The sequence below is a fragment of the Nematolebias whitei genome, chromosome 6 (assembly GCF_014905685.2).
Source record: "Nematolebias whitei isolate Nwh7 chromosome 6, NemWhi1, whole genome shotgun sequence".
Lineage (NCBI taxonomy): Eukaryota > Metazoa > Chordata > Actinopteri > Cyprinodontiformes > Rivulidae > Nematolebias > Nematolebias whitei.
In genome coordinates this window covers 21,097,118-21,123,511 of record NC_056503.1, presented here as the reverse complement: position 1 = coordinate 21,123,511, position 26,394 = coordinate 21,097,118, and the positions used below count along the sequence as shown (strand labels likewise).

Below are 26,394 nucleotides of genomic sequence, written 5' to 3'. Positions count from 1 at the left end.
AAATAAATAAACACAAATCACTGGCCGTGGGAGTGAGCAAAGCAAAAGGAAGCACCGCCCCCATGACTCTGCTTTACAGTCAAGCTCCACCCACTCGGCGCTCACTGGTACCAAACCAAACGTACCCGGCAGTTCAGCAGGATTTGTTGTTTTACTTCAAGTTGTTCGCATAAAAGACTGAAGAGACCTGCAGTCCAACACGCCTCTGTCCTGAACTAGAACTGTCCGCACTGGTAAGTTTCCTTCTGTCTCTAAGCTGTGACCACATCTAGTCATATTTATAGTCTGTTTAAAACAATGTACGTGTTTATTTATTATCAACATTGTCCTTCGACAGAAACGAAACAAACAAATAAAACTGTTTCTTGTTGCACAGATAAAATGGTGAACTGCTGTGGACTGATAACAGCCCAGAAGGAACCAGGTAAAAAAACAACTACAAACAAACAAAAAGTGTTAGGAAACATTATCTCGGACTTCTTCTGTAACATTAAATATAAAAAAGAAAACTTCAGATTTTGATATGCAGCAAACTTATTTGTTTTTAAAATAATAACCCTTATGTCTAATTACAGTACAGAGGGTTCTGTTAACATAGAACAGGACAGATATTTCAGATATTTAAATTAGAGATACTTCAAATAAAAATAAATAAATAAAAACTATTAGAATCAGCAATGCACATTTTTTTTTCTGACAAATTCATGTTAAAAAGACTGCTCAAACTTTTTTCATTAGAAACCTGTATTTATAATTGTAGTCTTTCCTACAATTTAGTTCTGAACGTTACTGGTTCTCTAGCTGCACAGTAGAACAAAGGAAAACACTTAAGGGGATCATTGACTGCCCATGATGCCCTTTGACCTGTCTTGATGAACTGCACAGCTCCCATGCCTCAAATAAGACTCCCTGTCACGTGTACCAACCACTGCAATAAGACAGGAGGTACAGGAGCATTAAAACAAGGACCGCTTGATTGGAAAAACAGATTTTATCCCAAAGGGCGTTAAATGCCACATAGTATCTCCAGTATTTTTACAATAACTTGTGCAATAACAGGTGCAGTAATGTGCTGTGCCGTCTGACTGTTCTTCATCTTGTAAATGGTTCCTCTCCTTACCTTTTGGCTTTTGTTTCTTTTATGTATTTTGACGCACTAAGGAAGACACTTCATTTTGTGCCACTTAATACAGTTATAATAAAGATGTTCTAAATTCTGGGACAAAGACAAATGGTAATCATGCTAACAAGAGTTAGCATTCCTCCAAGGAAAGCCCTTTGATGACCGATATTTAAATTAAAATTATCTTATGCTGAGAAGGGCACGCCCACACGGCAGATTGACTGGACTCACAAATTATCAATAGAAAAATTGTTTAGAAGCAGAAGACCTTTTTTCTTTCTAAAATTAACACGCCACTCAAAAAGATGCCACCCTGAGTGAAGAGCCACATCATCCATATCAAAAACGGCTACTTGAAACTGTACTGAAGAAGCTTTAATAAGTTTAACATATGTACATTATATGTATGCTTTATCTATATGTTTTGATTATTTTCCTGATTCAGTTCCTCTGCAGAGCATTGACGTTCGTGTGGAGGTCAGGGACCATGTAGCTACAGTTGTCTCCACTCTGAACTACGAGAACAAGGAGGACAAACCACTAGAGGCTGTTTTTGTCTTCCCTCTGCCTGGAGATGCTGCTGTGTGTCATTTCAGTGCTGAGATCGGACAGAAACACATTGTAGCTGAGGTCAAGGAGAAGCAGCAGGTGAGCTGGACAGAAAGATTTTCTATCTAGAGAGGAGCACAATGAAGTGAACGTTCATGACATATTTAATGTGGACTGCAGGCTCGGGAGGAGTATGATGAGGCACTGAGCTCCGGTCAGCAGGCCTTCCTGTTGGAGGAGAGCGCAGAGAGTCCAGATATCTTCTCCCTGAGTGTGGGCAGTCTGCCTCCAGGAGAGAGCGCCTCCATCAGGCTGGAGTACGTCACTGAGCTTGCTGTGCAGGCTGATGACGGGCTGAGGTTCTGTCTGCCTGCTGTGCTCAACCCTCGCTACCAACCTCAAGGTAGGAAAACCAGCTGATGGATGCAATCATGTTCAAAGGTCCTCTGTAAGTCTATTAGCCTCACAAACTGTCCTGAGGACCTGACTCAACCTTGTTAAATTAATTTCTCTGGATTATTGAGCATGCATCAGGACAGCTTCACAAACCTTTCCTTTTCATACTTAAACCAACCTAACCCTGAATACTCTGACTCAGTTGTCTCTCATGATGTTTGCAGGTAGTGAGGGTCCCAGTGTCCAGGTGTCCTCAGTTCCAGCCTCTCAGGTCCCGTACAGTCTGTCCTTTTCTGTCCAAGTGTCTTCTCCTCGCCCAGTCTCTAAAGTAGAGTCCAGCAGCTCCCTGGAGCCTCTTCAGTACCTCAACACTGATCAAACTCAGGCCTCGGTGGGTAGAGAGCTCATGTTACTGCTGTTTGTGGTTGATACAAAGATAAATAACTATTTATATTTGTGTGTTTTTGATCTGAAGGTGAAGTTGGCTGCCGGACACAAGTTTGACAGAGACGTTGAAGTGCTGATTTATTACAAAGATGCCCACCAGCCCACTGCTGTGGTGGAGGCAGGACAGACCTCTGCCAAGACTGGTGGGTGCAAATAAGTTAAGCTGATTGAGTTGCTTCTCCATTTCCATCTTCTACCACTAGCTGAGTCGCGGAAGTAACATGTCCAGGTGAGAAACCCAGACATCTCTTACCCCTGTGACACTTCCCAGATTGGGGGGACCCCAAGGAGTTCCTAGGCCACAGAGGATACACAATCCCTCCGACAGTTTTGGGTTTTCCCATGGGTTTCTTACCAGTGGGATGTCCAAGAGGCTACTTAATCAGATACCTATGCCGAGAACAAGCATGACTTTGTACCATGAATGCTAACACAGATCCTGCTTTGGTTATATAGGGACCAAATAGCCCTTAAAAACAACTCAGGCACCTCATTCTCCCGCAGCATCCCCCACAAAATACCTCAGGTAACATGGTCATAATCCATCTCTAGGTCCTCAAAACATATGTAGACTAGAGAGGCAAATTTCAATGACTTCCTTAGCAACTCTACAAGGGTAAAGATCTGTTCCACTGTTCCACATGCAGGACAGAAACCACACTGCTGTGCCTGAATCTTAGGCTCGACAGTCTTTCTGAGCCTCCCTTCCAACACCCAAACTTAAAACTAAACTAAACCTAAACTTTCCCGGAGAGGGTGAGAAGTGTGTTCGCACAATAGTTGGAGCACACTCTTCATTCCCCCTTTTTAAAAATGGAAATCACCACTTAGGTATGCCACTCCACAGGCGTCCCAGTCCCCCATGCTACAATGAAGAGATGTCAACCATGAAAGCCCCACAACATCCAGAGTCTTCAGCATCTTGGGGCGAATCTCATCCACCTCTAGCATCCTGTCACAGAGAAACTTGTCTATCTCAATGACCTCTGCCATGGTGATGGACTTGTCTTCCCCCAAGTCCTCAGACTCTGCCTCTTAAAATGTGGACATGGTTGGGTGGCTTTAGGAGATCCTCGAAGTGCCCCTTCTACTGATCAACAATATCTTCAGTCCATGTCAGCAGTTACCCACCTAAACCAAGCACAGCCTGGGACAGGGCCTACTTTTCTTAGTTGTTGAACGTTTTGGCAGAACTTCATTGAGGCCAACAGAAAGTCCTTCTCCATGGCCTTTCTAAATTCCTCCTATGCCTGAGTTTTTTCCATTTACAACCAATGAAGCTGTAGTCCTTCGGGCATTCCTGTACCTTTCAGTTACCTCTGGAATCCTACTTGACAATCAAGCCCTGAAGGCCTCCTTCTTCAGGTTGAAGGCCTCTATCTCAGCTTGTGGCCACCAGTGGGTTATTTGGATGCTGCTGTGATAGGGACCAGTAACCTTCAGGCCAAAGTTGCTAGAAGCCGCATCTATAATAGAAGCCCTGAACATGGCCCATTCGGATTCCATGTCCCTGACTTCCCCCAGGAAATGTGAGAAAGTCTCCTGAAGATGTGAGTTGAAGATCGCATAGGCTAGACATTCCCAGTTCACTCTAACTCTGCGTTTGGGTTTACCAGGTCTGTCTGGCATCTTACCCTACCACTGAGTCCAACTCTCCACCATGTGGTGATCAGTTTACAGCTGTGCTCCTCTCTCCTCCAGAGTGTCCAAGGCATAGGGCCGCAGGTCAGATGACATGATTACAAAATTGATTATTGACCTTTGGCCTTAGGATTTTTGGCCTGGTGCCAAGTACATTTATGGACCGCTCTATGCTCAAACATGTTTTTTGTTATAGCCAGCCCATGCCTAGCACACAAGTCCAATAAAATAACACAGTTTTGGTTCAGATCAGATAAACTGTTACTCACAATCACCCCCTTCCTGTTACTGTTGACTGCTCACATGGACATTGAAGTCACCAAGTCAAACAAAGGAATTCTCTGATTGCATGCCTTCCAGGATACAGTTCACAATTTCCAGAAAGGCTAGGTACTCCAAATTTTTGTTTGGGGCTTAAGCGCAAACCGTCAGAACCTTTGAATCACAGTAACACAATTTCCGCCGGCACCATTTGTCAACAGTACCTGTGGTGGTCATTGTTAACCTGGGCCTCAACTGTTCCAGTATGGTGTCACTTAGATGAACTTGTATGTTAGTTTTGACAAAAGTGTTTAACATCAGATGACCTTCCTGACACAACCCCCACAATTTACCCAGACTTGGGACTGGCACAAGAGATGCACCTGCTTGTGCTCCCTAGTGGCAGGTTTAGTCACATTTAAAAAGCATAATCATCTTCATTCTTAAACTTGTTTTTTGTAGGATTATGGATCATTTCTCCATCTCATCAAATTTCAGGCACTCTGATGGGTGATCCTGTGGTGATGTTGAGCCTGTACCCCGAGTTCCCCCAGTCCGTGATGTCCTCACTCGCCTCATGTGGAGAGTTTGTCTTCTTGATTGATCGATCTGGGAGTATGGAGTGTCCTATCAATAACAGCAATCCACAAGAAACTCGGATTTGCAGTGCAAGGGTATTTAGCTGAATCTTACCTGAATAATAAAATCCTTCATATTTCTTTTAGACGGTGGTCTTGATGCCTTCTTTGCCTTTCTTTAGGACACTCTGCTGCTCCTGTTGAAGAGTTTACCAATGGGCTGCTACTTCAACATCTACAGTTTTGGGTCCAGCTTTGAACACATCTTCCCGTGAGTGCCTTTGTACACAAACACACATGCACACACACACACAATCATAAGAGTGTGAATCTATACTGAATTTCCACTTTACCTTATTACCTGATGATTTTCATGGAAGTGCGAGTGTTGAGTACAGCGAGAAGACCATGGAGGAGGCTCTAAAGAAAGTTGAGGGGATGAGCGCTAATCTGGGAGGAACAGAGATCCTTCAGCCTCTCGAACACATTTACAGTCAACCCTGCGTTCCCAATCAGCCAAGACAAGTAAGTAATAATATTTATATTGACAAAGTTAATGTTCAGTTATGGGGCAGCTGTGGCTGAGTGGTTCCTCTTTGACTTTTATCAGTCTCTCACATCGGTGTTTAGAAGTTTGGGCCTTCTTTTCTTTACAAAGTTGCTCCAGTTTATTGAGGTTTACAGACATTTGGTTTTACACAGGTCACTTGCTGTCCAGTCGCAACATTTAAGTCAGATTGAGGTTCTGGTCTTTGATAGAATAGAATAGAATAGAATAGAATAGAATAGAATAGAATAGAATAGAATAGAATAGAATAGAATAGAATAGAATAGAATAGAAACAGCCTTTATTGTCCCACGGATGGGAAATTCAAGTGTAATAGCAGCAACAGCAGCAACAGATAAAAAGATAAAAAGATTTCACACATAAGTTCCTAAATGTTAATCAACATTACAATATATAAAGAAATAAGATAAACAATATCAATAATAATGTTCAATATGTGTTGGAACATTAGCTATGTTTGCATGCGCAGAATTCTTTGACCGGATTGAAATGTGTTCTGTTTGAATAATTCAAATGTATTGTTTACATGGGCACAATCTGTTCATGACGAGCGTTTACATGAAGCGGGCTTTGTTCTGAACAGCAGTACTGACATGCGCAGAGTGGTAAACTCTCCTTAAAAAAAAACACAGAAGAAGAAGTTCTACTTCCGGGGTGAACGTAAACAAACCTGAGCACCCAAAATGGACCCGCGACAGGTTTTAATGATGGTGGAGATGTTACTGCACTCCCTGACTGATCTACAGGTAATACAGATCATTTTGAACTCTTTCAGAGTTTCTAGTAGAAATGTTGTGTCGCTCACCGACCAGTTTTGCTTCCCTGACATGCTAATATTATTAGCATTAGCCAGGCGGAAATGGCAAAGTCACACATGCGCAGTCAGGTCAGTTTTTCACGAGCTGATAAAAATGAACAGATCAAGCGTTTACATGCGCACCGATCGGGTTATGGATCAGCATAAACCACCCGTTTCGTTCTGATCACAGATTATATCGGATCGCACCGAATACACAAAAAATAACCCGAACGGAGTGTTTACATGACACACTTTTATTCCGACCGGCCATTTCATCCGGTTACTTATGTCCATGTAAACATACTCATTGATAAGGACAGACTATTTACAGTACAGTATTATAGGCAGAGTGTGTTTTAGCAGAGGTCAGCATGTATTTAATCCTTATTGAGTTTGTTGGGAGCAGTGATGGTTGTAGAGTCTAACAGCTGCTGGGAGGAAGGACCTGCAGTAACGCTCCTTTGTGCATTTAGGATGCAGTAATCTGTCACTGAATGAGCTGTCCTGTTCAGCAACATCTTCATGCATGGGATGGGAGATGTTGTCCAGCAATGATGTTATTTTAGCTAGAGTCCTTCTGTCTCCCACCACTTGCACGGGGTCGAGGGGGCATCCAAGCACCGAGCTGGCCTTCTTGATGAGCTTATCTTATCTGATTGTCGTTGAAGCATTTTCATTCTTGTCTTTTTGAGCTGTTCTGTTGTAAATTAGGTGTTGTGTTTGGGATCATTGTTCTGTTGCATATGACACAATTTGATCCAAACTTCAGCTGTCAGGCAAATGGCCTCACATTTGACTAAATAATACTTTGGTCTACAGAGGAGTTCATGGTCCACTCACTGACTACAAGGTGTCCAAACCACCAGCTTTCCACCACTGTGCTTGAAAGTTGCTCCCTGTTTGTGCTGTGCTTGGGTTTCACCAAACATAGTCTTTCTCATTATGGCCAAACGTGTCTAATATAATCTCATCTGTCTAAAGGAAGTGGTATGATTCATTCAAATGCAATTTTGCAAACTGAAGTTGTGCTGCCATGTGGTTTTAAGAGATAAGAGTCTTTCTTCTGTCAAACCTTCCAAACAAATCACGTTTGTTCAGTCTTTTTTGAGTAAGGGTGGACTTTATTTTCCTATGACTAACCTGAACAAAAATCTCCACACCCTTTAAAAAAGTCTTAGGCAGACCGGTTTTTTAAAGCTTATATTTGTCATCGTTTTAGTTAATGTTTTAGGCTTTTGAAAGCAACCAGAGTTGCTTACCTCTCCTTCAGATTTCCTACAGGACTTTAAACCTGCCTGGGCGTGACTTTGTTTAACTTTCATGCAATTTCTCCTTTAGCTATTTGTTTTTACTGATGGAGAGGTGGGGAACACCAAAGATGTAATCGATCTTGTTAAGAAGAATGCAGGCTCCCACAGGTAACACCATAAGCACACAGATTGACAGTTTGCATTGTGTCCTGCTGTTGTGTGTTTAAAACAACCTATTGTATTGTAGGTGTTTCTCTTTTGGGATTGGAGAAGGTGCCAGCTCTGCTCTCATCAGTGGGCTGGCCAAGGAGGGAGGAGGTCATTCTCAGTTCATTACTGGAACTGACAGAATGCAGCCAAAAGTAAGTTAAAATAAATGTATGAGCACATCTGTGATGGACAGATGAGATAACAGATAACTTTCATTGTATTCTTTTATTAATCAGGTGATGCAGTCACTAAAATATGCCCTCCAGCCAGCTGTGCAGGATATTTCTGTCACATGGGATTTACCAAAGAAAGTGTCTGCCACCGTCCTTTCTCCACCCATCACAGCAATTTTTCAGGGTCAGAGGTCACTGATTTATGCCCAGCTTACTGGACAGGTAGAGTCGCCACCATCTCTTCTCATGCTGAAGCATTCCTGTCTTTTACTAATAAAATTCAGACAATATTAAAACATCGACGGAGATATACTTTTAAAAATTGTTTCTTTTAATTGTGTAATAATTTCACAGAGTTCAGAGGCAGCAGAGGGCACTGTGATGGTGAAGTACACTCTGGCGGGTCATCCCTCTCAGAACCAGCTTCACTTCAGTCTCAAACCTGCAGAGGACACTGGGTAAAACAGATTGTGGTCTGGCAGCTTCTTCACAATCATAGTTGTACAGTAATAAGATTACTTTTATTATAGTCTTCTTTCATGAATACTGGGCAACCATAACGGTGTGCGTTCATTTGGCTGTCTGTCTGTTAGCATAATATTTCAGGAGCCATGGGAGGATTTTATTCAAGCATTCTGAAAGTAGTCTTTTGTTCCCTAGTCTTTTTGGAGTCTTTGAATAGTGCTTTGGTGCTTTGACAGTGTTGTATGGAGAATCTTTTGTTTTCTGGTTTCTCATTATTCTTGTGTACGATGACGGTCCCCTGGAAAGGTCTGATTGGGACAAATGGCCTCCCTGGTCTCTGAATGGTGTATAGTTGTTGAATATCTGGATTACTCATAATGAACGTTTTTGAGTCCAGTGTGGTCCTTATGTATATTTGTTGCCATGTGACCTTGGGACAATGATTGATGACTGATTTCTTAGCTACATTGTCACACCTACGGTTGTATGTCTTGGAAATCTAAAGAGAAAGTCAGAGCTGTGAGATGATTACCACCTGGGGGGTGAGTTGGAGTCGGTGGTTGTCAGGACTGTTAGTCAGACCTGGTAAACACAGACAAGTGGTGAGAGTGAACATTGAACATCTGCTAAAGGCCTTTGTCCATAAGATCTTTAATTCATGGCTGTGGCACAAGTGTTTAGTGTAGCCACAGTGCCTTTTGCTCAGTTGTTATGCTCTCGACCTTTGCTTGAGAAACATTTCTGTAGATGGACCTCACTGAATTTAAATGACCACTGCTCTAGAGTGTTGGAACGGAGCTCCAATCAGTTGTTAAGATGAATATCTAGCAGGAGTTGCAGAACATGTCTTCACCTTCACAGAGTTGCTTAGGGGTTCATGAAAGTTTAATTTTCCAGTCTGTAATTATTGGGCTTATTTAAGGCTCCTGACTGTGTCCCCTCGGGGATTTTTTGGACAGTGCTCATGAATATGAGTATGAGGGACACTGCTGATATGGTGTCTGTTTTACCAAAGTAAACCTGTGCACACATCACTCTCATCTCTGTTTCTGTTTGTGGTGTTCATGAACAGAAACTCAACTTACAGAGGAGGGGGTATCTGTGCTTTCAGCATGCACTGAGGCAGTTTGTATTTGAGCATGAAACATTTGGGATGAGAGTCGGCTTCTCTGCATCTAAGGCCATGGTTTTTAACCAAAATTAGTGTTCCCTTCACACCAGGAATGAGGTTTTTCTTTCCTTAAGTGGAGGAATTTAAAAATAATATTTTTTTAATCATGACTGTTAATAATAATAATAGTAATAATAATAATAATAATAATAATAATAATAATTTATTTATGAAGCCCTTTAAAACAAGCACAGCTGCAACAAAGTGCTGTACATATAAAATCAAGAACAATTTAAACATAAAACAGTTGTTAAAACATAAAGATCAATAAAAACAGTGCAGAGCAAAATTCAGTCTGTGCTAAAAGCCGGAGAGTAAAAATTTGTTTTTAAAAGAGTTTTAAAAATGGACAGTGAAGGGGCTCGTCTGATGGGAAGAGGGAGATTGTTCCACAGTCTTGGAGCGGCTACAGAGAAAGCTCTGTCCCCTCTGAGCCTCTGTTTTGACCTCGGCACCTCCAGGAGCAGCTGATCTGAGGCACCGAGCAGGAGAGTATGCGTGAAGCAGCTCAGAGAGGTAGGATGGGGCAAGAACATTTAAACTTTTAAAAACAAAAGAATCTTAAAATAAACTCTAAAATGAACAGGCAGCCAGTGGAGTGAAGCCAGAGTGGGGATGATGTGCTCCCTCTTTTGAACTCCAATTAGAAGCCTTACTTTAGAAGCCTTACTTTATCTATCTAAAATATTGGACAGCATTTTGTCCCTCCTCCATTTTCCTGTTTGGACAATGAATTTAATTTTCCACCTAAGATAAATGTAAAAATATTCTCTTTCATAGAAGTGGCAAAAACTAAAATGGACCTAGTTGAGAGAAGATGATAACACTTTCAACTTTTGATTAATAGGAGTCTGGTTTCAGTTTGTGCTTATCAAAATGTTTGATGGCCACACGTAGAGCTTGCATCCTCCTGTCTGCAGGTTAACAGTCCACAAGCTGGCTGCTCGCTCTGTGATTCAATCCCTGGAGTTGGAGGAGAGGGCACACAGAGGACAGCAACATGATGAAGTGAAGAAGAAGGTGGTGGAGCTCAGTGTCCATTCAGGAGTGAGCAGTTCTTTCACTGCTTTCATTGCTGTTAACAAAGACAACAGCGAGCCAATTCAAGGACCTCTGGTGCGCAGAAATATTCCAACACCTTTCTACGGTAGTGAGTGATTAAAATTTTTATTTTGTTTTTATGTTGATTAGGACCAAAGAAACTTGTTCTGTTCTATCTGATTTCTATGATGGAAAGAGTCACACCATCAAATGTTAAACCTGTAATGAAATTGGTAGACATGAAGTTAACATACAAAGTAGTTTGTTCATTGAAATAAGTGAAAACGTAACGCTCCCAAATGTGTTTTACAAATGAAGGAACACCAGAACAATTGTTCAGATGTTAGACACATAACACAAAAGTACTGAGTCTTACTGTAGTTTGAGCGTTTGCTGTGAGTATTTCACAGCATCATACAGTGGTTGTTGTAGGCTGGATCAGGAGAGGGATTGACTGATTGTGGCATCCTCAGTAATGACAGCATTGCTCGGTCGGTTGCCGGGAAGAACAAGTTGAGTCGAAAGGCAAGGCTCTCCATTTACCAGTATGTCTACGTTTCAACATTCCTGTGGTCATGAGGTTTGGATCATGACAGAAAGAACGAGAACCTGAATACAAATGTGTGAAATGAGCTTCCTTCATAGGGTGCCTGGGCTCAGCCTTAAGATAGGGGGAGGCGCTCTGTCATCTAGGTGGAAGATCAGAGTAGAAAATCCTTAAAACCGAAAGGAGTCAATTGAGGTGGTTCAAGCTTCTGGTTATGACTCCTGGATGCCCCTGTTTGAAGGTTTTCAGGGAACTTTGCGTTGATCTCTGGGCAGCACGTCTAATCCCCAAAATGTCCCCCGGGTGCTTTCAATAGCTGCCCACTGCACCACCTGGTGGTGGATGGGTTAAATGCAGAGACTAATTTCGCCATTGTATGGAAACATACAGTGCTGACATTGTGATGACATTATTATTATTATTATTATAAGGGGCCCTGGGGCGTGATTTTCTTTGTTTAAAACGGGTCTCTCCTGTAAATGAGTCCTCGTGGCTCAATGAGACTAACCTGTATAAATAGGGATGCACGATATTGGATCTTTGGCCGATATTCGATATATGTTAAAACTTATTTGGCCGATAACCAATACCGATATTTTATATACGTTCCTTTGTCAGAACATAACCCTCTTATTTAGGCTTATTTGCTACAAAAATTGTGTAACAGCTGTAAGAGCTGGTGACATATATTCAGTAACAGCCATATGATATGCATAGCACTTTAACTTATATTCAATGAATAGTGTTAAATGTTATTTATTAGTATCAGTCACCTGCAATGCTGTCTCATTTGTGGAGGCTTGTTCCAGGTTCCTACCTACAGTGTGGGATCCTCTGCACTCCTGTGCATGAAGGACAGCCTTTTTAAGTTCAAAGTTTTTGTCCATCCATTGTGCTGTAAGACTAATCATGCTAACGGGGCTAACGCGACGTATAAATGTCTGTGGGAAAACTCACCCAACAAGTCGTGCTATCGGCTATTAGCTTCTCAACGACGTCGGAAATGACGGCTTGTAACTCGGGTAACGTTACGTTGGAAAAATATCTCTGACTGCGGACGATGTAGCGAGGCTCAACGTAGTCCATAAATCTTCAGAATCCGACATCCTCACCAACGGAAAAAACCTTCCACACTGCCAACATTTTGAATTTTACTCTCCGTTGTGAGCTTGGGTAGGCACACGTGACGTCATCACATTGCATTGCCGCTGCAACGTTATCACGTTGTGCTGCCGCTGCAGGCAAAAATGGCGCCTTTTCTATCAGCAAGTTATTTTAATTGAGTAGTTTATGTCCGATATTGAATTTTAACGCTAATATCGGCCGATACCATGCCGATAATATTGTGCATCCCTATGTATAAATAAAGGTTGAATGAATGGGCAGACCCAGAAGGAGCAGGAGGTGTCTTGGAGCTGGACAGGTTCACTGGGGAGAGGGATGTCTGGGTTTCTGTCCTGGACCTGTTGCCTTCATGAACCACCTATGGATAAGTGATAGAAGATGGAGATTGAGATATAGCTGTTTCTGATCTAAAAGCTTAACATTCTCATAGTAGACAAAAGTGGACAATACGGCTTTTGCACAATAAAAAAAATCAAGTCAATAGGCGGTCTTTGAAAAGCATGCCCTATAGTGCATAATTTGAATAGGGCCATTGGACTAGGAACTGTAACAGTTTTTGTAATAAAATGTCTTAATCTCTTTTTCTTTTTTTGTCCAAGGAGCAGTTCCCATGATGGCGATGTGTTGTGCTCCAGCACCTTGTAAGTTAAAGAACCATCCTTATTGTTATGTTTGCATCCCATCCCAACATTATTTTGCCATTCCTTAACTATCTATACATATGAGTCACTACTCTGGGAGTGATAATGGACCCTTCCCTGAAACTTAACAATCACATAAACATGATTGTTAAATCATGCTTCTTCCAACTGAGGCGACTGTCTAACTGAAGCCCATATTGTCCAAAAATAACCTGGAGACAGTAATACATGCATTCATTATATCTAGGCTTGATTACTGCAATTCGCTCCTGTTTGGTATCAGTCAGACCCCCATTGCACGACTACAACTGTTTTTTTTAACCAGTACAGGCAAAAGAGAGCACATTACACCAGTTTTGGCCTCACTGCACTGGTTACCGGTTCACTTTCGAATCCAGTTCAAAATACTCATGTGTCATGTATGTCTACAAATCACTGAACAGTGTTCTCCCCCCCCCCCCCCCAACAAATTAAAGTGTAAACTTTACACAGATTATTATTAGTAGTAGTATTAAAAAATCAAAATGCAAAACAGTTCACTCATTTTAGCTGACAAACAATTTTGAGTTCTATTTCATCCCTCCTGACTGCCAGAGGGCGGTGCTGAAAGCACTGAATGTTCCCTTCGCGCATGCGCTGTTCGAGTAATAATACCAACGGAGTCACAGGTGTGACACGGATGACTAATCAGAGGCTAAATAGCCCGACGTCATCCGCAGCTCTGCTCCTTATTTCTTCTTGCGCGCGGTTCAATTCAGGGCTTCAGCCTTTTGGACCTTTTCTGAACTTTTTACTGTCGTCGGAAGCCCGACTGCCCGTCTGCGGGAGTAGCGTGTTCGCCCTCCTAGGGCTGCGACGGTTTAACCCTGTTCAAAGGTATTTCTCCTGTTTCGTTGGGGACTATGGCGTTTTCCGCCTCTCCCAACTTACAGCGTCTGACTACTATGTGTGTGATTCAACACCGGTGAGTAGTGTTTTTCCTTATATTTCGCCGTTGGTTAGCGGTAGCGTTCGTTCCGCTCCCGCTTGTTGGGAGACCTCCAACCGCGTGGTCGGCTGGACTGTTCTCCTACGTTGTTTATGACTACTATGTGTGTGATTTAACACTGGTGAGTAGTGGTTTATTGCTTATATTTTGCTATTAGTTAGCGGTAGCATTCGCTCCGCTCCTGTTTACTGGAGGCCTCCAACCACGTGGTCGGTTGGACTGTGCTCCGAAGTTTGCTTACGTAGCCAGCTGAGTTCCTGGCCTTGTTTTAATTGGTGAAGGCGAGCATTCTCACCCCCTCTCCCAACTGTCCTCTCTTACCAGCTGAGCTAACGGTGCTAGCCTCTCTGAGTTTTAACCTTGTTTTAATTGGTGAAGGCAAGCGTTCTCACCCCCTCTCCCAATTGTCCTCTCTTACCAGCTGAGCTAGCGGTGCTAGCCTCTCTGAGTTTTAACCTTGTTTTAATTGGTGAAGGCGAGCGTTCTCACCCCCTCTCCCAATTGTCCTCTCTTACCAGCTGAGCTAGCTGTGCTAGCCTCTCTGAGTTTTGACCTTGTTTTGATTGGTGAAGGCGAGCGTTCGCTCCCCCTCTCCCAATTGTCTTCTTTTACCAGCTGAGCTAGCGGTGCTAGCCTCCCTGAGTTTTGGCCTTGTTTTGATTGGTGAAGGCAAGCGATCGTGCCCCCTCTCCCAATTGTCCTCTCTTACCAGCTGAGCTAGCGGTGCTAGCCTCTCTGAGTTTTGGCCTTGTTTTGATTGGTGAAGGCGAGCGTTCACGCCCCCTCTCCCAATTGTCCTCTTTTACCAGCTGAGCTAGCGGTGCTAGCCTCCCTGAGTTTTGGCCTTGTTTTGATTGGTGAAGGCGAGCGTTCGTGCCCCCTCTCCCAATTGTCCTCTTTACCAGCTGAGCTAGCGGTGCTAGCCTCTCTGAGTATCTTGGACATAGCTGGGTAAAGAGCATGGACGGCTCTCACTGCTGTACAGTCTGTGGAGCCATGCTCCAGACAAATGACGGTCACGACCTGTGTCCTTCCTGTCTTGGAGAGGACCATCTGGTGGAGGCCCTGTCAGAGAACCCCTGCATGAATTGCAGCTTCATGTCGCGTGCTGCGCGGGTGACCCGGCTGGCCCAGTTTTGCCCCAAACTCGATGATGACCTCCCGCCTTCTGGGCAGGAGGCTCCACCTAGGAGCCTCCTGCCCAGAACCTCGAAGCGCCGGACTGAGGCTGCAGTCTCTGTGGCCCCTCCTGGGAAGAAGCAAGCCAGGTCTGATAGGGGCCTCTCCACAAGGGTGGAGCAGCTCTCAGCTGAATTAGCGGAGATGAAGTCCCTTTTTCAGGTACGCCAACTGGGAACTGAACCAGTGGCAGCGACCGGACTCTCCTCCCCACCCATGCCTGAACTGGCTGCGGAGGAAGATGTGATATCCTTGGCTACCTCTGCCTCTCACTTTTTAGGTGAGGAGGACAGGCATTCATCTCAAGTCTCAGAGACAGCTTCACTTTCTTCTTCTCGGCGCGCAGTTAGTGGGTCGGGTGACGGCTCGATGCAGGACGTCATGCGTATGGCCCTGAGACAACTGCAGCTGGACATCCTGCAACCAGAGGCGTCCACCCCTGGAAGTGCCTTCTTCAGGTGCGGACTGACCCCTCCTTCCTTTTCTGTCCCTCCATCAGAGGAGTTCCTGAGGGAGTTGCATGGTTGCTGGCGGGACCCCAAAGCCTTTGCGCGCCTCTCTGCAGATGGCCGAGTGTTGGCGGCCATGCAGGAGCCGGCTGCAGCAGACTTGGATCGCATGCCAGCGATAGAACCTGCTGTTGCCTCTCTCATCGTGTCACCAGAGGAAGCTCTGCGCAGTCATGTTCGGTGCCCATGAGCTCAGTGTCGTGTCACGGATGAATTCCTCTGCAGAGCCTATGTCGCTGGAGCACGTGCTGACCGCTTAGGTAATTCCTTGGCACACCTCATGCTTGCCCTCTCCGCATCCCTTCAGGGGACTAGTGGTGCGACAGCAGCAATGGGCTTTAGCGATGCAGCACTTCAGGCCTTTGCACTAATGACGAGGGAGCTTGGGCGTGTGATGTCCTCCTTGGTCCAGGCTCGCCGACAGGTCTGGTTGGCGCAGTCAGCATTGACTGAGCCATGCCGTAGAACGCTCCGTAATGTCCCAGTGGTGCCGGGGGAGTTGTTCAGTTCGGCTGCCTTAGAAGCGCTGGAACAGACTGTCCAGGCATGACAGAAAAGGCTGCAATTTTCAAGCCTTAGCAGGGCAATGCCTCCTCGGCATCCAGGGCACCCGTCTGCTGACTCCAGCATGCAGCCGCCACCTGGGGGTCATAACCGGCTGGGTGGTCCTTACCCTCATGCGGTTCAGCAAAGGCCCAGCAGGAGCTTTCGTGGGTCATTCCACCGACCAGCTGGGCAGGCTCGGACCAGGGACTCTGGCTGCCGCCCCCCTGATGCCATCAGGCCGACTGTCGGATATTTCTCCCACCAGCAGCTCAGCTACTGGGCAGCTCATGCCATGGACCCATGGGTGGTTGCCACTCTGTCCCATGGTTACCGGCTACAGTTCCGACGACGGCCTCATCTCATGCCGGGTCAAGATGACTGTAATCGCCGACCCGGTGAGAGCTCGAGCACTAGACCAGGAACTTTCCGCCCTCCTGGCCAAGGGCGCAATAGAGGCAGTGGACCCTCTGCAACAACCCAGGGGCTATAACTCAACTTACTTCCTCGTGCAAAAGAGGATGGGTGGGTTTCGTCCCTTTTTAGACCTGAGGGGACTCGACCAGTACCTAAGGGAGCTGCCCAACCACATGCTCACGACAGCAGAAGTCCTTCAAGCTTTCATGAGGGAAGAATGGTTCACGTCTGTAGACCTGAAGGATGCATATTTTCACCACCTGCTCGCTCGTATGTCCCAGTTGGGCCTCAATGTCAACCTGGAAAAGAGCTGCCTGATCCCTTCCCAGACAACCACCTTTCTTGGGGTGGTTCTGGATTCATCTTCCATGAGAGCCTGCCCATCTGCTCAAAGGGTGGCCGGCATACTCCAGCTGGTCAGTCGGTTCAGGCTGGGCAGGCAGCTCCCCTATGTTGCCTTCCTGCAACTACTTGGCAAGCTGACTTCAGTCACTCGGGTGGCACCCTTAGGCCTGCTGTCACTTCGCCCCTTACAGAGGTGGCTCAACAGCTTTTGCCTGGATGCCAGGCTGCACAGGCGTCGCAAGCTCGCAGTGATGTGGTCATGTCTTCATGCCTTGACTCCATGGAGGGACGAGGATTATTTGTCCGGGGGTGTCCCCATGGGAGTGGTAGTGTGTCGCAGGGAAGTGGTCATGACAGATGCCAGCTCCATGGGATGGGGGACTGTGTGGCAACGCAGAGTGGTTCAGGGTCGCTGGGGTCAAAGGGACCACTCCAAGCATATAAATGTGCTGGAGCTGCGTGCAGTGCACTTGGCACTCAGGCACTTCCTGCCTCACCTGGAAGGGAGGCATGTTCTTTTTCAGTCAGACAACACCTCTGTTGTCTACCACATCAACCATCAGGGGGGCACCTGGTCAGCATAACTTCTGAGAGTGTCCAGAGAGCTCCTAGAATGGGCCTTTCCTTGCCTGTCCTCCCTGCTTGCAGCGTACTTACCAGGGCAACGCAATCAGGTCGCAGATTTTCTCTCCCGCCAAGGGTCCTCTCTAGGAGAGTGGTCCCTCCACAGCGACATAGTGCTGATGATCTGGGACTGTTTAGGTCAGGCAGAGATAGACCTGTTTGTGACGGAAGAGTCGACTCGGTGTCCCCTATGGTACTCTCTTACGGGGGCACTGGGCCAGGACGCATTGGCTCATCCTTGGCCAAGGGTCTTTCTATATGCCTTTCCACCCCTTTCTCTAATTTGGCCAACCCTTCAGAGTGTCCTCGAGGAGGGCCACAGGATGCTGCTGGTGGCTCCGTATTGGCCAGCGCGACCATGGTTCCCGCTGCTACGAAGTCTATGTCAGGGCGTCCCATAGTGTCTCCCGACCAGGAGAGACTTGCTGTCTCAGTTGGGGGGACTGATATGGCACCCCAATACTCAACGTCTTCGGCTGTGGGTGTGGCCACTGCAAGGCTAGGACAGCAGCTGACTGGAGTTTCGATCCCCGTCAGACGCACCATCCTGGGCTCCAGGGCACCCTCTACTCGTCAGCAGTACAAAAACAGGTGGCGTCTGTTTTCCCAATGGTGTTCTGATCACAACGAGGATCCAGTCTCCTGTACAGTACCCACCATTCTGGAGTTTCTTCAGTCTCTACTTGGTCACACCTGCCGACAGCTCCACGAGTACCAGGTTGGGACCTGCCCTTGGTTCTCGAAGCTCTGTGTCGCCCTCCTTTTGAGCTTCTGACGTAGGCGGACCTCAAGTGGCTTTCATGCAAGACGACTTTTTTGTTGGCTATTGCCTCAGCAAAGAGGGTCAGCGAGCTACATGCTCTCTCAGTCAGCCCCTCATGTCTCAGGTGGGGCCCTGAGGGCTCTTGTTACCTTGGGGCCAAAAACTGCATTTGTACCAAAGGTGTTATCTCACTCTCACTGTAACCAACCGTTGAGACTGGCACGTTTTCAGCCTACGCCTGGTGAGGGGTCTGGATTATTGTGCCCGGTGAGGGCACGGGAGGCATACGTTGCAGCTACTGCCGTGATAAGACATTCAGACCAGCTGTATGTGTGTTATGGAGGTCCTAGGTTAGGCTGTCCTCTTTCCAAACAGCACCTCTCCCACTGGATCGTGGACGTCATCTGCCACGCCTATGCTGCAGGGCCCGGCCCCCTGCCGGTCGGCTTGAAGGCTCACTCTACCAGGAGCTTCTCCGCTTTCTGGGCTGCCCTGAGAGGGGTTCCGCTGGAAGCAATATGTGCTGCTGCATCATGGGCTTCCCCAAGCACGTTCACCAGATTTTATAGAGTTAACGTGGCCACCCCTCATCCCCTGGGCCAGGTTCTTCTACAATGGTCCTCTAGGCCTCCTCAGTGAGGTGGGTGTTTAGGATTCCTTGTGACATTGTTGGTATTAGTCATTCAGTGCTTTCAGCACCGTTCTCTGGCTGTCAGGAGGGATGAAATAGAACGAAAGTTACATATGTAACTACGGTTCTATGAATCCCGGATGACCGCCAGAGCTTCTCTGTCACTCAGAATCCTTGCGTTCCGCGAGAAGATTCTGTAGGAGCAGAGCTGCGGATGACGTCGGGCTATATAGCCTTTGGTCATCCGTGTCACACCTGTGACTCCGTTGGTGTTATTACTCGAACAGCGCATGTGCGAAGGGAACATTCAGTGCTTTCAGCACCGCCCTCTGGCGGTCATCCGGGATTCATAGAACCATAGTTACATACGTAACTTTCGTTGTAGGTTGTGTCCATTTGAATCACACTGACTGGTAAAATCCACACGTACAAATTATCCAAATTAATCACAGTAAACTATACACAGATTAACTGACAAAACAATTAAAAGTTACTATCTGAAATGTCTGTATCCTGTTCATGAAGCACTGGAGCAATCTTCAGTTTGTTGCAGTTAAGAAAATAAATACCTCCCACTGAAGTGAAACATCAGGTTTTAACATGTGGAGCTCATTCTTATGACTTCCTTCACATTACTCTTTGATGCTCTTCACTACCTACATGACCTATTAGAACGTGGCTAGATTGGAGCACATTTGGAAAAACCTTTCATTTTGAAAAACACGGCTGCCTGACTTTAACATTTGGGCAATGTTGAACATATTATTATTATTACACAGGAATAAAAGGACTACACTAAAAATACACATGAAGCCCTCACAAAGACTCTGTAAGGCTATGCATGTTTTAGCCTTTTTTTCTTTGTAGTAAGGTTTTCCTCCTGTGTGAAGGGATCTGATTCCATTTATAGTTTACACCTGGGAGTGAAGCTGTGCACTATTATTTTTGTTATAAATGGTAGTCAGAGTGTGGTATGTTGTACTTGCCCTGAGAGCTCAGCCTACCTTTTTTGGGGTGGGGTTGGGTGACTTGGGACCAGAAAGTTGCAGTTCAACTCCCAGCAATCTCCACATGCTGTGGTGTCTTTGAGCAAGACATTTAATCTCTAATTGCTCCCTGGAGGCTCAGTAGCTGCCCACTGCTTCACCTAGGTGTATATCAGGTGTGATGGGTTAAATGCAGAAAACAAATGTCGTCATTGTATATAAACATACAATGATGACAACACATAGCTCTTTCTTCAGTTGTTCTTTCTTTTTATTATATGCCCACTGAAAGTACATTGTTTGCCCCCCCCCCCCCCCCAAAAAAAAAAAAAAAATTCACACTAACATTTTGTTGGAACAACTTCAGCTTCGACAATGGCACACATTCACTAAGGCATCATTTATACAAGCTTCTGAAATGTCACGTTTATTTCTGTCCAAAATTGCGTTCAATTTTTTTTAGGCTGACCACAATAAAGGGCCACTCTAAAATGTGCAGTTTTATCACAGCACAATGCCACAGATGTTGCACGTTTTGAGGGAGTGTGCAATTGGCATGAATGGATGTCCATTTTAGTAAATGGATGAAATGACAATTTTCACGTCTGTTATTAATATATCCTGTTCTAGTGTGAACAATGTTTTGTTAGATTTTTTTCCTGTTTATACCAAAGTTGTTTTTTTTTTAATGCTTTGAAGCAAATGATTTACCAAACCTCCTTCTCTCTTGTTAGTTGCCGACTGCCTGCCCATTACTCATGATGTTCAGTTTTTAACAAGTGAGTAAAAGTATCAATAACTTACTAAAAACATTGTGGAGTTCTATATCTGTTGACAAAAATACAAACTTATACCAAGTTGTTTATTCTATTTTCATTCACTGGTGTGTTTTAATGACTTTGTTGTGGCAAACTGAGAATAAGTTTAGTACCATTTAGTTTGTTCCTTCTGTGTTCAGCTGTTTTTTAGTTTTTTTTTTTTTAGTTTTTATATATATATATATATATATATATATATATATGTGTATATATATGTATGTATATATATGTATATATGTGTATATATATGTATGTATATATGTATATATTTGAAATATTGAAACGGTTTCTTGTGCCTCAGAGAGCAAGCAGCGTCACGGTCGTTTTAAACTTGAGACACGTAAACAACGTAAGTAAAACAATAAATAGGAATTGCACATTCTTTATGGATTCTAGGGAAGAGAACACAGGAACAAATTAGTGAAATTGTATTTTTTGTGAAAATGTAGTCTCATTCCTGAATGGCTGTTGAAATTTGCTGAGGACTCTGAAACTGACTTATTTAAGCTTAAAGAAGCTGGCATGCTAGCTGAAAACTCAAAGTAAATGGAGTGTACTTGTATAGTGCCTTTCCATCTTGTCAAGATACTCGAAGCACTTTACAGTAAAAACCGTGCCCTCGTTTACCCATTAATACAGCACTCTACTAGATCTATACAAGACTAATCAGTGCTTTATCACATTCAAACACCGATGGGACACACATAGGAGGCAATGAGGGGTTCAGTGTCTTGCCCAGACACTTCGGCATGTGACTGCTGGTGGAATCGAACCAGCATTGGCGGACGACTGCTCTAACCACTCGGCCACAGCTGCCCAAGTATCATAGGACTGAACTAAAGCAAGCGGATTGTAACAGATTTGAGCTGAACGCTCTCATACATGACTGACTAAATTGGCACAGAGCAGTTAGACTGCAAAACATGTCCAGGGAAAATCAAAAAGCAAAATAATGTGAATGTTGAATCGGCATCAAAGGCTTTTCTACAAAGGTGGTATGAAGTGGAAAGCCAGTATTAGAAAAGATGAATGTTGCTTTCTAGGGGTGCACCGATTGCAGTTTTCTGGCCGATCACCGATTTCTAAAAAGTCTGACCTGCCGATTCCGATTAGAAGCGACACTGTCCGGTGTTATAAGATCACAATGCACCTTCAATTTTCCAATAATATTTTATTGAAGAACATACCCTTGAACAATATCATAGAAACATACAAATTTGTTTTAACTGGCCATGAGGCAGTGCTCTGAAATATAAATGAAGTTCATAAAATTGTTGTTAAAACAAAAAAAATCGGTAAAATCGGTTTCTCATGCAAGTATCGGCCGATTTCCCAAGATTAAGGAAATCGGGGCCGATTTATCGGTGCACTGCTTTCAGAGATCCAGAAAGATACTGACTACTTAGAAGTGCTTCAAACCTCCTCCTGTGTGTTAGTTTGGTGTTTGCTGAGTGAGGAGATGGTCCAGTTATGTGATCAACCTTTACTAGAGATAAGAAAATGTAGATCTATAAAACATTCTCCAAACCAGGAGTTAAAATCAAAAAGTCTGTTTAATCTCTGCTCTATCATTTTCTTTGTCTTTTTCTACAAACAGGTTATGCAGATGAAGAACCTGAAGCCGCAGAGATCCAGAGAGACCCCCTGCTGCAGCTGGTCTCCCTGCAGAAGGCCTCTGGCTGCTGGCTGCTTGATGCACATCTGGCTGCTGTGCTGGGAAAGAGCAGTGAGGAGGTGGAAAAGTCCAAACCTGCAGCGGTGGGTCCATGTTCTAACTTAATCATCAGTTTTGACAATTTTCAAACAGGTTACTGGTTCAAAAGAAAAACGATAAAATATGGATTATTAAACGGATTTTGAAACACAAACAGTAAGCTGAAAAAAATACAGTCACCATCATTGGTATTTAAATGATTTTCAATAAAATATTAGTAATGGACCTACACAAAATATTCCAAAACAGTAACATAAACAGGGAAAACACTTAAGTACGTGAAGGTGATATTTATAAGACTGAATTTGTTGTGGCTCCTTGGACTGATGAAGTCGTTTGGATAAAAGACACAACGTTTCAGCAAAAAGAAACCGTCCAGAGGACCTGATTTAACTTTGTTGGACCTAAAATGTTATTTTTTCCATTTAACTTAATCAGTCTGAAGTATTTGTGTGGATCCTTGACTAATAAATAAGTTAAAAACCTAATTTATTTAGGTTTAACAAAACAAAATGCAAATGGGTGTGGCTACTTTATTAATCCAATGTAACATGCAATCTTTAGTGCAGCTTATTTCATGGTATTATTTACAGATGTTGTCTTGAACATAATTACCAGTAGTTTCTTTTTGTGAAATAGGTCAAGGAGGAGGTTTACGCCACCATTCTGGCTCTGATCTGGCTTCATGGTTTCAAACTGGATGCAAAAGAGGAGTGGGAGCTTCTGTCTGTGAAGGCCGCGTCATGGCTTCATGCTCAGAATGGTACTTACCCACGATGAAGGGCGACTCTTTTACCGTGTTAAAATAAAATCACTTTTCTAAACATTTTATTCTTATTTTCAGCTCCGTGTGTGTCGGAGTGCGTTGAAGCTGGAAACGCTCTGTTGGGTTGCAGCGTGAAGAAAGAAGCTCTGGGGCTCTGAGCTTTTCTGTGGAGAGGCTCCACCTTCAGGATGGTTCAACAGAAGCAGGCTTTGTCCTTCTAACAAGCTTTCTGCTGCATATTACTGGTGCAATATTTAGCCATATATTTGCCAATGTACCTGAGTTTGTTTTCACTGTATTTGTGCTAAAAATGCAAAGGAACACAAAAGATGTTTAGTTTTGCTTTGTATCTGAAATGGATTCAGTAAATAATCTAGAATTGATGAATTAATAATGAACCCAAATGACTATGTCCAAATAAGAATCCAGTGAATGTACCTGTATGTCTGGTGAATAAACTGTTAGTCTTCAATCATTGTGGAACTTCCTTCATCTTGTCTTGATCATAACATTTTTTCTTGGTTTAGTTACTGGTATTTAAATCCAAGTGAAAATCATTCCCATCAAGCAGGACTGTTAAAGCTGAAGCCTCTTGTTGGGTAATTTTAAAAGTGTTACCATTTAAACTGTTTTAGACTTCTTACTATTTGCTTCAGTCGTGTGAACTCAAGCCCACTTCAGTTTTCCTATGTGCAGAAACACCAAACACCCAGAGTTCCTGTTTGCAGCTCGTGTGTGTGCTAAGACCAGACCCTGGATTTCTACAAACATATGCTGTTGTTTAGTTCTGACCTTGCACATCCAGCCTCAATCTGTCTCTGTTGTGTATTTCTTTATCATATTTGCCTAATATTTGTGTCTCTGCTGTGTCAGAGAAGCTGAGTTTGCTGTCTTGTTCCCACACCCACTTCACTCAATAAATACGAACGTCACAGAGCAGGAAGTCGGACTTCATCTCTTGACGCTTGGTCGAGCTGAACTCCCACTTCTGCAGAAGGCCGTTCTGAAAACTTACGCTTCGTCTTGTGTGGATTTTTTATAAAGGTGTTACGAGAAACGAACCCTTTCATAGTTTACATAGGACATTGTTAATTTGGTGCAACGTACATTTTATAATGTTTCTCACATTTCATCGTACCAAAATGTCTTAACCTTTTTGGACACGTTCCTTCAGCCCAGCTCCAAGTTGAAGACCACAAATAACGGTCAAATGTTTTAAAAAGTCCTTGGTTGTCCGAAACAAAACTTCTGATCTGCTCAAGATAATGTAATAAAACTTTAGACACATTTGTACCAGGACTAAATAACGTGTCCCAGTATCGTTTGGTTACCTAAACTCTAAGATCAAGGTCATAAATCAAGGTCAAATGTTTCACACAAGGTTTTTGCTTGTCCGGGCCATAACCTCGTGCACAAAAGGAACTACAATGTTTAGAATTACATTATATGTGTTTTATTATCCTAGTCAATTATCATTGTTAATAATTTAAATACCACATCTAGCATTGGCTTTAACTTGACACTGATCAAATCTACAGCTTTATGTTGAATACATGATCTCTTCCTTGAGGGGCAGACTTATGGAAGCTCATTTCTCTCATGAAAGAAAAATAAAAGCCCAACAGGATCTGCCTTCAAACATCAATTCTTTAAATAAAGGTATGTAATGTATACATCTTTTCATCGCCACTTTCTATAGCATTTAGTATTGAAGCCCATTTCCGCTATGAAATAAAAGCCGAACGGGAAGTCGTAATTGAATTTTAAAGTCATAATTACAACTTTTAAAGTCATAATTATGACTTTGTCATAATTATGACTTTAAAAGTCAAAATTATGACTTACTGTTGGGCTTTTATTTTTTCTTTCATGGCAGAAATGGGTTTCCATACTGGACTAGAGGGCTTCCTTACATAAATATTGTCTTAGGAATGTTTCTGTTCAGTGCCCTGAGACAATGCTGTATAAATAAACTGAACTGAAATTTAATAAGTGAAATTTATAAAAATCTGCCTCTGAAGAAAAGCACAGCTGTGGATTATTACATGTACATATAAGTGATGGGCAGTGAAGTCCCTGCGGGGTATTTCCATTTCCTCTGGGGGACAAGTGACTAAAGGGATGCAAAAACACTTTAAAACTACAAGTAAAAAAAAAAAGCATAAAGGGATTATGTGTGTGTGTGTGTGTGTGTGTGTGTGTGTGTGTGTGTGTGTGTGGTGGTGGTGGTGGTGGTGGTGGTGGTGGTGGGGGGGGGTTGTACTTAAATTTAAATGATTCAAACAGTATAAAACCAAAAGGTGTAGCTGTAAAATGGATGTCCTGAATGGCTGCAGGTATGCAGAAACAATAAGTTCAAAAAGCGTGTGGGGGAAATTAGAAACAAGAACACTATTAAATTTAACCAGGATGGGGGTGAAAAAAAAATCGCCTCGCCCCTGTCTGTCGTCCTGTGTCATAAAGCGAGCGCACCCGAGAGGCGCGGCTCTGACGTCATCCTGGCGTTTAACAACAGATGTCAGCTCTGAACACCCAGATGTTGAAGAGAATTGACGCGCGCCTATTGCAAGCCCGCCTGATCTTCACAGCTGAGGTAGGTGCGTGCTTTCTTTAAACCCACGCGGCCCAACGTGACGTGACGTAGAGTGGGCTGCAAACGATGCTTTTAAAATATGACCAACTTTCAGTTTCTCAAAGCAGGGTTTCAGTCTGAAGTTCATGAAGTTCGTTTTTTAACATCATTTTCTTCCATTAATTTTTTTAATTTATGTGGTTTTTTTTTTTAATGATTGTCTACTGTTGTCGTCACTATTTGTTAAAAATTCAGGTCTCTTGTAAAAGAGTCCTCGAGGCTCAATGAGACTAACCTGAATAAATAAAGGACGAATGAAAGGCGGCGGGCAACATGCATTCCTTCAAGGAGTGTTTGGCCTTAGAATATAATTGTAAACTATATGTCTACACAATTGTTCTTGTCACATGTGTCTGAACAGGAATGACTGTGAAATCAGAATTATGAATTAAATGTATTAATTAAAAATCAAACATTTGAATCCTGACTTTCTTCATGCGTGTGTTAGTCTTTAACTCCTGCAGAAAGCTGTCAGATATTCTCCCTCCCTGTCC

The 26,394-nt window shown here is 43.7% G+C and overlaps 1 protein-coding gene across 1 annotated transcript; it reads left to right on the top strand.

The window, feature by feature from the left end:
* The first annotated feature begins 136 nt into the window (after positions 1-136).
* On the top strand, positions 137-23,704 carry LOC119411171 (von Willebrand factor A domain-containing protein 5A). The gene is made up of 19 exons (XM_037678099.1): positions 137-233; positions 377-424; positions 1,569-1,771; positions 1,853-2,075; positions 2,293-2,459; positions 2,544-2,658; positions 4,916-5,091; positions 5,178-5,266; positions 5,376-5,520; positions 7,701-7,780; positions 7,860-7,974; positions 8,059-8,217; positions 8,350-8,453; positions 10,552-10,781; positions 12,944-12,985; positions 20,705-20,749; positions 22,386-22,546; positions 23,142-23,265; positions 23,347-23,704. Exons 2-19 carry the CDS (start codon positions 382-384, stop codon positions 23,424-23,426), a joined length of 2,301 nt encoding a protein of 766 aa, XP_037534027.1. The 5' UTR covers positions 137-233; positions 377-381; the 3' UTR covers positions 23,427-23,704.
* Positions 23,705-26,394: the final 2,690 nt, after the last annotated feature.